At 48.9% G+C, this 16,654-nt stretch overlaps 1 protein-coding gene across 1 annotated transcript in view; it reads right to left on the bottom strand.

The window, feature by feature from the left end:
* LOC128822980 (zinc finger protein 420-like) overlaps nt 1–16,654 on the bottom strand; it is a 96,612-nt gene that overhangs the window by 78,053 nt on the left and 1,905 nt on the right. The window contains exons 2-6 of the mRNA XM_054004922.1: nt 12,019–12,152; nt 7,606–7,673; nt 6,786–6,912; nt 4,441–4,554; nt 2,166–4,095 (exon numbers count right to left, since the gene is read on the bottom strand). Coding sequence (XP_053860897.1) covers nt 2,166–4,095; nt 4,441–4,554; nt 6,786–6,912; nt 7,606–7,673; nt 12,019–12,034 — 2,255 coding nt within the window. The 5' untranslated portion in view covers nt 12,035–12,152. The remainder of the gene's footprint in view (nt 1–2,165; nt 4,096–4,440; nt 4,555–6,785; nt 6,913–7,605; nt 7,674–12,018; nt 12,153–16,654) is intronic.

Here is a 16,654-nt window from a genome sequence, read left to right as displayed (position 1 = left end):
CACCCCCCGGCACACTGGGAAGTTGGCGCCTGTAACTCCAGCCCTGGAGTCGGTGCCTATACAAGGAGCCGCATATTAACTTCTGAAGAGCCGCATGTGGCTCCGGAGCCACACGTTGGCCACCCCTGTACTAATCTATTAGTTCTTTGAAGGGGTCAACAAACATGTGGACTAGGGGGATCCAGTGGACATAGTGTACTTAGATTTCCAGAAAGCCTTTGACAAGGTCCCTCACCAAAGACTCTTATGTAAATTAAGTTGTCATGGGATAAGAGGGAAGATCCTTTCATGGACTGAGAACTGCTTAAAAGACAGGGAACAAAGGGTAGAATAAATGGTAAATTTTCAGAATGGAGAGGGGTAACTAGTGGTGTTCCCCAACGGTCAGTCCTAGGACCAATCCTATTCAACTTATTCATAAATGATCTGGAGAAGGGGGTAAACAGTGAGGTGGCAAAGTGTGCAGACGATACTAAATTGCTCAAAATAGTTAAGACCAAAGCAGACTGTGAAGAACTTCAAAAAGATCTCACAAAACTACGTGATTGGGCAACAAAATGGCAAATGAAATTTAATGTGGTTAAATGTAAAGTAATACACATTGGAAAAAATAACCCCAACTATACATACAATATGATGGGGGCTAATTTAGCTACAACTAATCAGGAGAATTCTTGGAGTCATCGTGGATAGTTCTCTGAAGGCGTCCACACAGTGTGCAGTGGCAGTCAAAAAAGCAAACAGGATGTTAGGAATCATTAAAAAAGGGATAGAGAATAAGACGGAGAATATCTTATTGCCCTTATATACATCCATTGTACATTCACATTTTGAATACTGCAAACAGATGTGGTCTCCTCATCTCAAAAAAGATATACTGGCATTAGAAAAGGTTCAGAGAAGGGCAACGAAAATGATTAGGGGTTTGGAACGGGTCCCATATGAAGAGAGATTAAAGAGACTAGGACTTTTCAATTTGGAAAAGAGGAGACTAAGGGGGGATATGATAGAGGTATATTAAATCATGAGTGGTGTGGAGAAAACGAATAACGAAAAGTTATTTTCTTGTTCCCATAATATAAGAACCAGGGGCCACCAAATGAAATTAATGGGCAGCAGATTTAAAACAGATAAAAGGAAGTTCTTCTTCACACAGCGCACAGTTAACCTGTGGAAATCCTTACCTGAGGAGCTTGTGAAGGCTAGGACTATAACAGGGTTTAAAAGAGAACTAGATAAATTCATGGAGGTTAAGTCCATTAATGGCTATTAGCCAGGATGGGTAAGGAATGGTGTCCCTAGCCTCTGTTTGGCAGAAGGAGGTGATGGATGGCAGGAAAGAGATCACTTGATCATTACCTGTTAGGTTCACTCCCTTTGGGGCACCAGGCATTGGCCACTGTCGACAGACAGGATACTGGGCTAGATGGACCTTTGATCTGACCCAGTGCGGCCGTTCTTATGTTCTTATGAGAAAAATGGTACCAAACCCAACTGCTATTCAGCAGAACCTAGTGCAACGTGGGAACAACTGGGAATAAGCCAATCTGTCCCTAATGGGGGAACCTGATGACTAACAATCACTTTGCAGTGGGAGGAAAAGTATAAACATGATGCTCCAAATTTGGTTAGACGAGGAAAAGTGATGGAGGTTGTGTCCAGTGGTGAGGAGATTTGCTACGTTACCCTGGACGCTATATGGGCTATTTTCTTTCTTGAAAAAATAGTTGTGTTTTTATATCAGGATTGCTAACTCAATCTAGCAAACTCCATGGAAAACCCTAGTGGAGTCAAAGCCCAGGCAGATTTAACCTCCATGTATCTAGTCAAGGTCACTCCTGGTTCCCCCACCTGGGACTGAGGGACATTCCTGTTGGAGGGACGCACACTTCCATGATACAGGAGTTGATGAAAAACACCATGGGCTTCTCTGGTGATAAATAAGAGAAAGGCTGTGAAGGAAGAATTTCCAGCACTCACAGCATTCACAGGGTTTCTCTCCTGTGTGGCTCCTCTGATGTGTAATAAGATCTGAGGTCCGAGCAAAGGTTTCCCGCCCTCACAGCATTCATAGAGTTTCTCTCGTGTGTGGATTCTCAGATGGCGCATAAGGTGTGATCTCCCAGCAAAGGTTTGCCTGCACTCAGCATTCATAGGGGCGCTACCCTTTGTGGATTCTCTGATGGCGAATAAGGTTTGAATGCTCAGTGAAGGTTTTCCCACACTCACAGCATTTATAGGGTTTCTCCCCTGTGTGGATCCTCTGATGTGCAATAAGATGTGAGTTCCGACTGAAGGTTTTCCCGCACTCACAGCATTCATAAGGTTTCTCTCCTGTGTGGATCCTCTGATGGCGAAAAATGCCTGATCTCTGAGTGAAGGTTTTTCCGCACTCACTGCATTCATAAGGTTTCTCTCCTGTGTGGATCCTCTGATGTGTATTAAGGCCTGATCTGCGAGTGAAGGTTTTCCCGCATTCACTGCATTCATAAGGTTTCTCTCCTGCGTGGATCCTCTGATGTGTAATAAACTGAGAGTTCCGAGCGAACGTTTTCCCGCACTCGCAGCACTTATAGGGTTTCTCTCCTGTGTGTATCTGCTGATGGTAAATAAGGGCTGAGCGCTCAGTGAAGGCTTTCCTGCACTCACAGCATTCATAGGGTTTCTCTCCTGTGTGACTCCTCTGATGGCTAATAAGGGTTGAGCGCTGAGTGAAGGTTTTCCCACACTCACTGCATTCATAAGGTTTCTCCCCTGTGTGGATCCTCTGATGTGTATTAAGGCCTGATCTGCGAGTGAAGGTTTTCCCGCACTCACTGCATTCATAAGGTTTCTCTCCTGTGTGGATCCTCTGATGTGTATTAAGGCCTGATTTTCGAGCGAATGTTTTCCCACACTCACGGCACTTATAGGGTTTCTCTCCTGTGTGTATCTGCTGATGGTGAATAAGGGTTGATCGCTCAGTGAAGGTTTTTCCGCACTCACTGCATTCATAGGGTTTCTCTCCTGTGTGGATTCTCTGATGGTGAATAAGGGTTGATCGCTCAGTGAAAGTTTTCCCGCACTCACTGCATTTATAGGGCTTCTCTCCTGTGTGACTCCTCTGATGTGTAATAAGCTGTGAGCTCCGAGTGAAGGTTTTCCCGCACTCACAACATTCATAAGGTTTCTCCCCTGTGTGGATCCTCTGATGGCGAATAAGGTGTGAGCGCTCAGTGAAGGTTTTCCCACACTCACTGCATTCATAGGGTTTCTCTCCTGTGTGGATCCTCTGATGTGTAATAAGCTGTGAGCTCCAAGTGAAGGTTTTCTCGCACTCACAGCATTTATAGGGTTTCTCCCCTGTGTGGATTCTCTGATGGAGAATAAGGGTTGATCGCTCAGTGAAGGTTTTCCCGCACTCACAGCATTTATAGGGTTTCTCCCCTGTGTGACTCCTGTGATGGCGAGTAAGGTGTGAGCGCTCAGTGAAGGTTTTCCCACACTCACTGCATTCATAAGGTTTCTCTCCTGTGTGGATCCTCTGATGGCCAATGAGGTGTGAGCGCCGAGCGAAGGTTTTCCCGCACTCACAGCATTTATAGGATCTCTCTCCTGTGTGGATTCTATGGTGTAGAATAAGGCTTGAGCTCCGAGCAAAGGTTTTCCCGCAGTCACAGCATTCATAGGGTTTCTCTCCTGTGTGGATCCTCTGATGCATAATAAGCTCTGAGCTCCGACTGAATGTTTTCCCGCACTCACAGCATCCATAGGGTCTCACTCCAGTGTGGATTCTCTGATGGTGTGAGCGCCTCCTGAACTTTTTCCTGCACTCAAAGCCTGTGTTATTTCTCTCTCCCGTCAGGATTCTCTGCTGGGCCGTGGTTTCCTTGAGCCCTCTGTGAGTTTCCTGATAATTAACAGATATTCCAACTTTCTGCGCTGGTTGGTTTCTCTGCCGCATCTCTGTCCCGTGCTGCCCCTGAGAGCCTTTTCCCTGCTCACAACTCCTGGACACACTCCCTGTGCATCTTTGCAATAATGCCCCCTGTGGTTCCACTTCATCATCTTCCTGCTGAGGATTCTGCTCCATGGTCTCTCTCACCATCCCCTCACCTGATGGGACAGAGAGAGAAAAACCTCAGAAAGCGGAAGGGAAAAGGGGGGAACAAACCAAGAGAATAGCTGGAGATGGAGAAAAAACAGGGACTGAATTTCCCCAAACTCTTCCCCAAAGGGGTGGGGGTGGGAGGGATCAATTCTGCATCAAGTTCCCATCCAAACACTCCCCAGGGAGAAGGGAGTTTGGGGAAGGAACTACTGCCAGGAGTTAGGATGGGTAGGAAGCCATGAACAGTATCTGCCCTGAGGGACCATCCTGAACCCAGAGACCTCACAAGGTCTTTGTTGGGAATCCCAGCTGTTTCCTTCAAGCACTGAGTAGGTTTAATGATCCCTCACCCATGCTGCTGCCTCTCAGAATCTCTCTTTCCTCTGAGCCCTGGAGATCTCGGGCCCACGACTCTTCCCCTCGTTCCAGCTGAGAGATGACCTCGGGTTTGGAAACTGGGAACCCTGCTCCGAGGAAAGAAGACCAGTGAGATCAGGTAACACGCAAAAGAAGAAGTTACTCAACTTGTGCATCAATGATGGTTCTTTGAGATGTCTCTCCCTATGGGTGCTCCACTGTAGGTGCTAGCACATTAAAAACAGCTGTGTAGACTGGTGGCTTTCCACACTATTGTGCCCCTTTCAGGAGTCTAATTTGTCTTGCGTACCTCCGAGTTACACCTCATTTAAAAACTACTTGCTTACAAAATCAGACATTAAAAATACAAAAGGGTCACCGCACACTGTGAATTGCTGACTTGCTCATTTTTACCATATAATTATAAAATACATAATTGATATATAAAATTGTACTCACATTTCAGTGTATAGTATATAGATCAGCATAAGCAAGTCATTGTATGAAATTTTACTTTGTACTGAGTTGGCCAGTAATTTTTCCATAGCAACTCTTGAAGACCTCTGCGGAACCCAGGGGTACACATACCTCTGGTATAGACACTGCAGCTCAGGCTTAAGAGACTGAGCTCCAGACCAATCTGCAACCGTTTTCTCTCTGTTGCTTTGTCTTTTTGCCCTGGATAGCAGCAAACTTAAGCCCAGTCTGTTTGTACCCTAGTTCCTGGGTCCAAAAGTGCAAGGCAGTTGTATTCCCGTGTTCTGCTTCCCTCGAACCCAGTCATTACACATTAACCTCCAGTCTTTGAGACTTCCATTGTTCAGTGTGCTGCATTCATATGGGAACAGTCCTTGGTAGTGTTTCCATGTAACGGAGGCAGGCCTATGCGACTTCAACAGGAATTACATCCCCATCCCAGAAGAGGAATTCACTCCTTCACACCCAGTGACTAACAAAGCAAACTGAGAGGGAAGCTGACCCATTCATATTTTTCATTTAAAAAAACTACTAAATAAAGCCCCCATTCTCCAGAGGGAGACAAAGTCAAAGTGAAGGGCTAGGATAATGAATCATAAAATCACAGTAACACAGGGGTAAAAGGACCTCAAGATGTCAGTTAGTCCATCCTCCAGCCCTGAGGCAGGACCAAGTATACACAGACCGTCTGTCTAACCTCTTCTTAAAAACCTCCAGCGACCAGCATTCCACAACCGCTCTTGGTAACGTATTCCTGTACTTATCTATACTCACAGCTGCAAAGTTTTTCCTAATATCCAACCTAAACATCCCATGATGCAGAACAAGCCAGTTACTACTTCTCCCTACCCTAACCCTAAGCAGGAGAGGATAAGAGAAGATCAGATTCCAAGACAACGACCACGGTCAGTGGTGTCAGACAGCCGACATGCCGAGGAGGAGGAGGATGGAGTGCTGGTTCTGAGCTCTGCCTAGGGACAGGTCATTAGAGACTTCAGCAAAAGCAGCCTCAGTGAAGTGCTACAATCTGTGACTCCCTGAATCCTCCCCTTCCTACCCCCAACCAGATCCTCCTGTGACGGGTTGGGTCACAGAGATGCCCTTGGGACTGTCACCTGAGGTGCTGGAACTATCTCTGAGCCCAGAGCTCTGGCAGTTAGCGATGTGAAAAATCTCATCCTGACCTGACAAATTGCAGCAAAAGCTGTAGTGTCGATGCAGTTACAGTGGCAAAAAAGTCCAATAAACAGAAAATCAAGGAAATTAAACGCCCATAAAGTACACTAAAAAGAGTGAAGGTTGCCAAGTGCTGCCTCGGGCCCTTCCAGCACGTGGATGGTGGTGAAAAATAAAACTTCTGAAAACCAGGAAATGAAGAATTAAACTACACACCACCCCTGCAATGCAACCTTAACTCTGCCCTTATCCCCCAGCCCTGGAGCTGGCAAATGTCACTGGGAGGGTGGTGCAAAGGTTAACAAACTATCCAAGGAAGGGGCCAATTTTCCATCTCTTGAAGGCTTCAAATCAGGACAGGATGCCTTTCCGGAAGATGTTTTCATCAAACAAAGTATTCAGTGTACTACAATGGTAACTGGACGAAACTCTATGGCCTGTATTACACAGGAGGTCAGACTAGATGACCTAATAGTCTCCCCTGGCCTTAAAATGTATTGATCGCCAGAAGGAAGGACTAAGAACATGCCACTGGGTGTTTTATGTTCTTCAGATTTGAACAAGAGCATTTCTCCGCAGGCACTCCAGCAACGTGCCCTGGACCAGCAGGGCAAAGCTGAGGGTGCACTGTGAACCTTAACTCTTCATTTCCCCTTTTAAGAACTGAGGGGACAGGAATCCTTACCCAGCGAGGTCACATTCTCATAGTTCTCCTGCATGACGTCTCCGTAGAAGGCTCTCTGAGCGGGGTCCAGCAGAGCCCACTCTTCCTTGGTGAAATACACAGCCACCTCCTCGAAAGTCACCGGCCTCTGGAAGAGCAAGAGTCCAACACTCAGTACCTGCTGCCCAGTGACAACCCGACCGTTCACAGGGGAGGAGGGCCAATCACATGGAAGCTCTGGGAGGCAGGCAGGATCCCACCCCCTCCCCATCAGAGCAGCCAGGAGGCATCAGGGTAAGGGGAGAAAGAGAGAGAGCCCCTCACCCCTTCTAGCAGACAGAGATGGCAAGAGTCTTCACATTCAATACTCACCTATCAGCCAGAAGCTGATACAGGTGATGGAGCCCGCAGTAGGCTCCAGGGACAGCCCCCTGGTAGGAATCCCAACACCCTCCCCAGTACCAGCGGTTGGATGGGAAGGGATGGGGTGTCTTCCCTGGGCCTCACTGGGGGCTGCCCTCTGGCTAGTAGGTTCAGACTCCAGTATTGGAGTCTGGTACGTTTCCCCAGCCCAGTCCGGGGGGGGCGGGGGGGGTGTTTCCTCTTGACCAATTAGGGAATTTCCATCCACAAATCCCATGGGAATGTTGCTAGAATCTAGGCCCCACTGTAAACTAATCCCAGCAGGTTTGTCACACCTTCTCCCCCTCCCTTTCTCCACCCTGTGCATTTCCTGCCCCCTCCCACCTCCTGACCATCCCCAGAAGCACCCACCTTCTATGTCTTTACTGCCCTTCTCCCACCAATAGGAGCCCACCAGCAACTCCCCGATAATCCCTACCTGAGCTGGCTCCACGGCAGCCATTTCCCTTCCCTGGTCCCTGGAAGTATGGGATGTAATGCTGCAGTCTGTCAGGGCAAGAAGGGGACCAGACAGAACAGGACAGTAACGTCACATCTCAATTCCCCCCGGCTCTTTCCCCACAGACTGATGTTCTCGACTCTATCATGCAAATAACAGAAATATTCAAAACACAATTAGTAAGAGGCAGGAGGACGGGGGACTTTAACTACCCAGACACCTGTTAGAAAAGGAATTAAACAAACACAAAGTGTCCAGTAAGTTCTTGGAATGTGTTGGGGACACCTCTTTGCTTCAGAAGATGGACATAGTAACCAGGGGGACGGACATTTTAGGGTTGATTCTGACTAACAGGCAGGAGTTAGTTAGGAAACGAAAGGTGGAAAGTAGGGTTACCATATCTGAACTTTCAAAAAAGAGGACACTCCATGGGGGGGAGCCCCGCCCCCTATCCACTCCCTCCCCGACTGCCTCCCACAGAACCCCCAACCCATCCAACCCCCCTTGCTCCTTGTCCCCTGATCACTCCCTCCCGGGACTCCTGCCCCTAACCGTCCCCCGGGAATCCACCCCCTATCTAAGCCTCCCTTCTCCTTGTCCCCGACTGCCCCCTCCTGAGAACCCCCCACCCTAACTGTTCCCCTAGGACTCCATCCCCTACCTGTCCCCTGACTGCCTCGAACCCTATCCACACCCCCGCCCCCTGACAGACCCCCGGGACTCCCATGCCTATCCAACCACTCCCTGTCCCCTGACTGCCCCCCCAGAACCTCCGACCCATCCAACTCCCCTGCTCCCTCTACCCTGACTGCCCCTTCCAGAGACCCCCTACCCCTTTTCCAATCCCCCGGCCCTCTTACCGTGCCTCTCAGAACAGCGTGTCTGGCTCCACATGGAGCCAGACATGCTACCACAGACACGCTACCGCAGACATGCTGCTGCGCTCCCCCGCGGAGCGCACAGCCCAGAGCGCTGCCGGTGCGGCACACTGGGCTGCAGGGGAGGGGGGAGCAGAGGAGGAGGAGCAGGAGGAGGGGAGGGGAGTAGCTCTAGAGCTGCTGGAGGCCCTGATGCGAGCGGCCGGGCCGGCGATCTGAGGCTGCAGGGGAGGGGGGGAGCCGGGGAGAAGGGGAGGGACTCTGGCTGCCGGAGGCCTCAATGCGAGAGGCTCAATCCGTCTCGGCCTCTCTGTCAGCCGCGCCACGCTCTGCAGGGGGAGGGAAATCCCGGACCTTTTGAGAGTTTTACAAATTCCCCCGGACATTATTTATAACCCAAAAAGCCAGACATGTCCGACAGAATCCGGACGTATGGTAACCCTAGTGGAAAGCAATATGGGCAAAGTCGTTCACAAAATCATCATTTTGTGATTCTAAGAGAAGGAAGGTGTTAGAGCAGGAAAATAAGGACAACGGACTTCAAAAAGGCAGACTTCAATGAACTCTGAAACTGGTATGTGAGTGTGACATTTCCCTCAATATTCTTTATGAAAATGAAATAACGGAGATGTACTTTGTGCATGATGGGTCTTGTAAGATATCATTGGAAAGGTTATAATTTACTGACTGTGATTATCCAATTTGTGTGCACGTATCATTTCTGTATCTGAAGCTGGAAATATTGACAATGTATCTGTATTTCAACTATGCTCCTTTGGGGGACGCCCACTGCTAACACTTCAGGTACAACAACGGAAAAGCTAGACAGGGCAGATGGGCCATCAGCAATGACAATGGACTGTGAAAAGGCTCCATACTGCCACGGACTCCTGAACACTGTGATACTACAGAGTCAGGTGATCTTGTCACCAGATACTCAACATTACCTGGGACTTCTTGTAACTTTCTATGGGAAGGGAAGGGGGATCAAGTTTGGGAAACAAAGGATTCCCACCTTATGTAAATCCTATTTAAGGGTAGGGAGGAAGGCAAACGGGATTCCTCCTCTCCACGGCCTGTCCGCCCAAGAAGAAAGACTGCTAAAGCTACTTGAAGAGAAGGTGGGAGGGAGGGGAGGGGTGAAGGAGTCCAAACTGAGATAGGGGTCCAGTCTGAAAAGAAATCTAACTGGAACTCTGAACCCCAGAAACTTTGCAACCTGCCTGAAATAAGATTTAGAGTAAGACATTGCATTGTCAAGTATCAGAAGGGTAGCTGTGTTAGTCTGGATCTGTAAAAATCCTGAGCTGATGATGTCAAGAAGCTCACCAGTTTCTCTTTGAAGTCTCGTCCTGAAGTTTTTTTGCTGCAGGATAGCTACCTTTGCTCCATCCTGCAGCAAAAAAACTTCAGGACCAGACTTCAAAGAGAAACTGCTGAGCTCCAGTTCATTTGCAAATTTGACATCAGCAGCACAGGATTAAACAAAGACTGTGAATGGCTAGCCAACTACAAAAGCAGTTTCTCCTCCCTTGGTGTTCACATCTCAACTGCTAGAAGAGGGCCTCATCCTCCCCGATTGAACTAACCTCGTTATCTCTAGCCTGATTCTTGCCTGCATATTTATACCTGCCTCTGGAAATTTCCATTACATTCATCTGACGAAGTGGGTATTCACCCACGAAAGCTTATGCTCCAATACGTCTGTTAGTCTATAAGGTGCCACAGGACTATTTGTCGCTTTTTACAAATTACATTGTGTAACCTGTTTTTTTAGTATATTGAGCTTAGTTTGCGTATTTTGCTTTATTTGGTCAGTAATCTGGTTTGTTTTGTCTGTTATCTCTTATATTCACTTAAAATTCACCTTTTGAAGTTGTTAAACTTATTTCTTGTTTATAATATAACCCAGTTTATGTAATTTCTAAGGGGGGGGGAGAAGTTGTGCATATCTCCCTCCACATTGAGGGAGGGGCGAATTTCATAAAACCTTTGGGTCTGTACCCCTTAAAGGGAGCGGGCACCAGAGTGTTGGGGCAAGCCCCTAGGCCTGAATCTTTCCAGAGCGGATCTCTCGCTCTGTGCAGCTGGGCACGGCCCTGCCGTGTGCTTGGCTGGAAGAGGCTTGTGAGCCGAACCCAGCCAGGTAAAGGGCATCCAGGCTGGCAGAATAGGCTGCCTCAGTGGCACCCCAGCACATCAGGTGACACCCCAAAGGACCCAGACCTGTCACAGTGAAGTCCCATGGGAATAAGATTCTAAGAAGAATAAAGCTCAGGAGAACTGGCAGTTTCTCAGAGACAGGACTAAAGGAACAACAGCAAACTATCACAATGCTAAGGAATGACAGAAAGAAAAGTAAGCGCCAATATGGCTCCATTAGGAGCTCTTTAATGACCAGACAATAAAAAGGAATCCTACAAAAATTTGAATCATGGACAAATTGCTGTGGGTGAGTACAAAAGAACAGCACAAGCATAGAATCGTAGGACTGGAAGGGACCTCGCGAGGTCATCGAGTCCAGTCCCCCGCACTCGTGGCAGGACTACGTATTAACTAGACCATCCCTGATTGGTGTCTCATCCAACCTGCTCTTAAAAATCTCCAATGATCGATATTTCACAACCTCCAGACAATTTATTCCACTGCTTAATCACCCTGACAGTTAAGAAGTTTTTCCTGATATCCATCTTAAACCACCATTGCTGCAATTTAAGCCCATTGCCTCTTGTCCTAGCCTCAGAGGTTAAGAAGAACAATTTTTCTCCCTCCTCATTTTAACAACCTTTTCTGTACTTGAAAACTGATATCATGTCCCCGCTCAGTCGTCTCTTCTCCAGACTAAACAAACCCAGGTTTTTCAATCTTACCTCATAGGTCATGTTTGCTAGACCTTTCATTATTTTTGTTGCTCTTCTCTGAACTTTCTCCAAATCTTTCCTGAAATATGGCACCCAGAACTGGACACAATAGTCCAGCTGAGACCTAATCAGCACAGAGTAGAGTGGAAGAATTACTTATTGTGTCTTGCTTAAAACACTCCTCCTAATACATCCCAGAAAGACGTTCACTTCTTTTACAACAGCGTTACACTGTTGATTCTCATTTAGCTTGTGATCCACTATGACCCCCAGATCCCTTTCCACAGTACTCCTCCCTAGGCAGTCATTTCCCATTTTGTATGTGTGCAACTCGCTGTTCCTTCCTAAGTGGAGAACTTTGCATTTGTCCTTATTAAATTTCATCCTATTTACTTCAGACCATTTTGTCCAGATCATTTTGAATTTTAATTCTATCTTCCAAAGCACTTGCAAGCCCTCCCAGCTTGGTGTCGTCTGCAAACTTTATAAGCGTATTCGCTACGCCATTATCTAAATCATTGATGAAGATATTGAACAGAACGGGAGCCAGAACTGATCCCGGTGGGACCCCGCTCGATATGCCCTTCCAGCTTGTCTGTGAACCACTGATAACTACTCTCTGGGAACAGTTTTCCAACCAGCCATGCACCCACCTAATGGTAGTTCCATCTCGGCTGTATTTCTCTAGTTTGTTTAGGAGAAGGTCATGCATGACAGGATCAAAAGCCTTACTAAAGTCAAGATACACCACGTCTACTGCTTCCCCTCTATCCACAAGCTTGTTACTCTGTAAAAAAAAAAAAAAAAAAAAAAAGCTATTAGGGTGGTTTGACACGATTTGTTCTTGACAAATCCATACTGACTGTTATTGTCTAGGTGTTTGCTAACTGATTGCTTAATTATTTCCACCATTATCTTTCCGGGTACTGAAATTAAGATGACTGGTCTGTAATTCCCCGGGTTGTCCTTACTCCCCTTTTTATAGCTGGGCACTATATTTGCCCTTTTCCAGTCCCCTGGAATCTCTCTTCCATGATTTTTTTGAAGATAATCGCTAGTGGCTCAGATATCTCCTCAGTCAGCTCCTTCAGCTTTCTAGGGTGCATTTCATCAGGCCCTGGTGACTTGAAGACGTCTACCCTAAGTAATGTTTAACTTGTTCTTTCCTTATTTTAGCTTTGACCCTACCTCATTTTCATTGGCATTCATTAAGTTAGGTGTCCAATTGCTACTAAACTTTTTGGTGAAAACCGAAACAAACGTCATTTAGCACTTCTGCCATTTCCACATTTTCTGTTACTGTTCCCCACCCACCCATTGAATACAAAATCAGAAAGATTAACTCTCAAAATAAGTCGCACCTAGCAAGGGACATAGAAGGCAATAGGTAGGGTACTACGTAAATCACAGGGGGGAGGGGGAATCATACCATTTTCAAGGGTTGGTCATGGCATAAATAGTTACCTTCGCGGACATGTTACACATAGGGTGACCAGACAGCAAATGTGAAAAATCGGGACGGGGGTGGGGGGTAATAGGTGCCTATATAAGAAAAAGCCCCAAATATCGGGACTGTCCCTATAAAATCGGGACATCTGATCTCCCTAGTTACACACCCGCCAAATGTGCTATTTACATACTGAGTAACCCATGAAAAAATGTGATTTCTCCACAGCATTTCTCAAATAGGGGCCCAGACCCAAAAGGGGGTTGCAAGCCTACTAAGGGGTCACAGTATTGCCACCCTGACTCCTGAGTTGATGCTGGCAGCGGCGCTGCCTGGAGCTGGGTGGCGAGAGAGTGGTGGATGCTGGCCAGTGCCAGCTCTGAAGGAAGAGAACTAGAGATGGCTTAGAACTGCCACCCTTACGTCTGTTCTGTGGCGGCGCTGCCTTCAGAGCTAGGCACCAGCCAGCCGCTGCCGCTCTCCACTCTGCCTTCAGAACTGGGCAGCCGGAGACCCGATTTCATGGGCCGTGACGCAAATTTCCACCCTCATGTTTCTACTCCCCAGCCAGGCTTTGTGCGTAATGTAATAGTTGAGTATCCAGTTAAGAAAAATCTGCGGGAATAATATAAAATAAATAAAGGTCCATTATTACTTTTCTGCAATTTTCCAAGCCTTCTTTGCAACTCAGCTGCAATTATTTGAAGACCAGCCCACGATTCAGTAGGGTCGTAATTATTACTAACCAAGAAGAGGAAGACACAAGAAACCACAATAAGGAAAGAACAGGTTAAAAATCTGTAGATACGTTAGATATACTAAAGTCAGCCATAAAATTCATCTTAGGGTGCTCAAGGAATTAGCTGAAGCAATCTTGGAACCAATAGCAATGATCTTTGAGAACGCCTGGAGAACGGTGAAGACTGGAGAAGGGTAAACATAGTACCCATCTTTTAAAAGGGGAACAAAGAGGACTGTGGAATAAAGTCAAGCCTTACTTAGATACCTGTATCTGGAATGAACAAATGATTAATCAATTTGTAAGCACCTAGAATAGATGATAGTAAGGTGATAAGTTATAGCCGGCATGGATTTCCAAAAACCAATGCCAAGTCAATCTAATGTCCTGCTTTCATGGGGGTACTGGACACTGTAGACACGACATATCTTGATTTTAGTCAGGCTTTTGACACAGGCCTCCATGACATTTCATAGCGTACTAGGGAAATGTGGTATATGAATGTGCTATAAAATGGGTGAAAATGTTGTTGAAAGGCTGTACTCGGACAGTAATCATTAGTGGCTCACTGTTCGACTGAGAGGATGTATACCAGGGGTCTCAAACTCAAATGACCACGAGGGCCACATGAGGACTAGTACCTTGGCCTGCAGGCCGCATCACTGCCATGCCTTCTGCTGCCCCCAGCCCTGCCCCCACTCCACCCCTTCCATGACACCCCGCCCCTGCCCTAGCCCCACCTCTTTACACCCCAGGGGGTGCAGGAGGGGTGCAGAGTGTGGCGGGGGCTTAGGGCAGGGAGTTGGGGTGCAGGAGGGGTACAGGAGAGGGCTCAGGGCAGGGGGTTGGGGTGCAGGAGGGGTGAGAGGTACAGCAGGGGGCTCAGGGCAGGGGGTTGGGGTGCAGGAGGGGTGTGGGGTACAGCAGGGGGCTCAGGGCAGGGGGTTCGGGTGCGGGGGCGCAGGGGGTCAGGGCATGGGTTCAGGAGGGGTGTAAGGTGCGGCAGGGGACTCAGGGCAGGGGGTTGGGGTGCAGGAAGGGTGCAGCAGGGGGCTCAGGGCAGGAGTGCAGGAGGGGTGCGGCAGGGCGCTCAGGGCAGGGGGTTGGGGTGCAGGAGGGATTCGAGGGGGGCAGGGGGCTCAGGGCAGGGGGTTGGGGTGCAGGAGGGGATTAGAGGGGGGCAGGTTCGGCTCCAGCCTGGCGCGCACCGGGGGAAGCAGCCGGAACCTGGGGGGCGGCACAGGGGTCTGTGTGTTGCCCTGGCCTCTCCTCCAGGTACCTTCCCTGAAGCTCCCATTTGCCGCGATCCCCCGTTCCCGACCAATGGGAGCTGTGGGAGGCGGTTCCTGGAGGCAAGGGCAACACACAGACCCCTGTGCCCCCCATCCCTCAAGTTCCGGCCGCTTCCTGGAGCGGTGCGGGGTCAGGGCAGCAGGCAGGGAGCCTGCCCTGCTCCTGGTGCGCACCGGGCTGGAGCCGCTCTAGGTAAACGTTGCAGGGGGCGGAGGAGGGCTGCGGGGAACTGGCGGGCCGCAGAAAATAACCCTGCGTGTTTGAGACCCCTGATGTCTACAATGGGGTTCCCAGGAGCCAGTCCTGGATGTGATATATTGAATATTTTCACTAATTACTTGGATAATGGACTGGAGAGCATGCTGTCTAAATACGTAGATAGCAGCTGTGAGGGGTTGCAAGCACGTTGGAGGACAGGATTAGAATTCAAGGTAACATTTACAAATTGGAGAAGTGGGCTGAATGAACAAGATGAAATTCAATACAGACAAGCACAAACTACTAGATTTAGGGAAGGAAAACCGAATGCACAACTACAAAGTGGGGAATAGCTGGCTAGGGGGTAATACTACTGAAAATGATCGGGGGTTATAGTGGATCACAAATTGAATCTGAGTCAACCATGTGACTCAATTGTGAAAAAACCTAATTAAGCACTGGACTAGATTAGCAAGAGAGGTGGTGGAATCCCCACCATCGGAGGTTGGACAAACAGCTCAGTGCTGGGGGCTGGACTAGATGCCCTCTCAAGGTTCATTCCAGCCCTAAAGTACAGTAACTCCTCACTTAATGTTGTAGTTATGTTCCTGAAAAATGCAACTTTGAGTGAAACGATGTTAAACAAATCCAATTTTCCCATAAGATTTAATGTAAATGCAGGGGGTTAGGTTCCAAGGAAATTTTGGGGGGGGCAGACAAAAAGCATATACACTACTGTACTGTGGTTGGGAAGTGCCCCTGGCTTACCCCACACAGGCACAGCCCGCTGCAGGCAAGGACGCTAATGTAAGGGGACTGTTGCCCCCTTACTAACACTCAGTGGGGGTGTTTTGGTTGGCTAGCTCCCAGCACTAAAAGGGGAGGGGTCGATGGCAAATCAGGAGCCTGAGACTGACAGTCCCCAGGAACAATGGGGAGAGGCCAATGCTCCAGATCAGCCTGATTGACAGGCGGGCAGCTAATCAGAGAGTCAGGAGCCCGGGGGGGGGAGGGGGTCCCGTCCTCCGTGTGAGCTGGAATGGCCTGAGTCAGACAGAGTGGGGCCGAGCTAAGGAGAGAGCAGGGGCCTGAGCTAAGCTGCTGGGCGCAGAGCTGCAGCCCCAAAGCCAGAGCGAGCAGAGCTGCCCTGGGAGCAGAGCAGCCAGAGGGGCCAGATAAGCAGCCAGGAAGCAGGTCAGAGCTGGGAGCAGAGTCACAGAAGCAGCCTGCAGAGCAGAGCTGTCCTGGGGGCAGAGCTGCAGCAACCAGAGCCAGAGGGGCCAGAGAAGCAGCCCAGGGAGCTGAAGGCAGAGCAGCAGAAGCCGCGCTGAGGCTGAGTGGAGCTGGAGCCGTCCGGAGCTGGGTGCGGTGAGCAGCTGGGGAGAGTAAGGGGGACCCTGGGCAGTGGGCCCAGCACAGGGAGACGCCTCAGCCAAGAGGCCCGACTTGGAGGGGGATCATAACCCCGACCGGGCGGGGGCGACGCTGGGAAAAAGGGTCCTGCCACCTAGAGCCTGAGAGCGTGTGGCCACCGCCAGAGCAAGTGTCCGACCCTTAGCGTCTCTGCAGCACAGCCGGGGCCTGAGAAAGAGCCTGGGACCTACAAGGAACA

The sequence above is a fragment of the Malaclemys terrapin genome, chromosome 15, assembly GCF_027887155.1.
Source record: "Malaclemys terrapin pileata isolate rMalTer1 chromosome 15, rMalTer1.hap1, whole genome shotgun sequence".
NCBI classification, from domain to species: Eukaryota; Metazoa; Chordata; order Testudines; family Emydidae; genus Malaclemys; species Malaclemys terrapin.
This window is presented reverse-complemented; position numbering and strand designations above follow the sequence as displayed.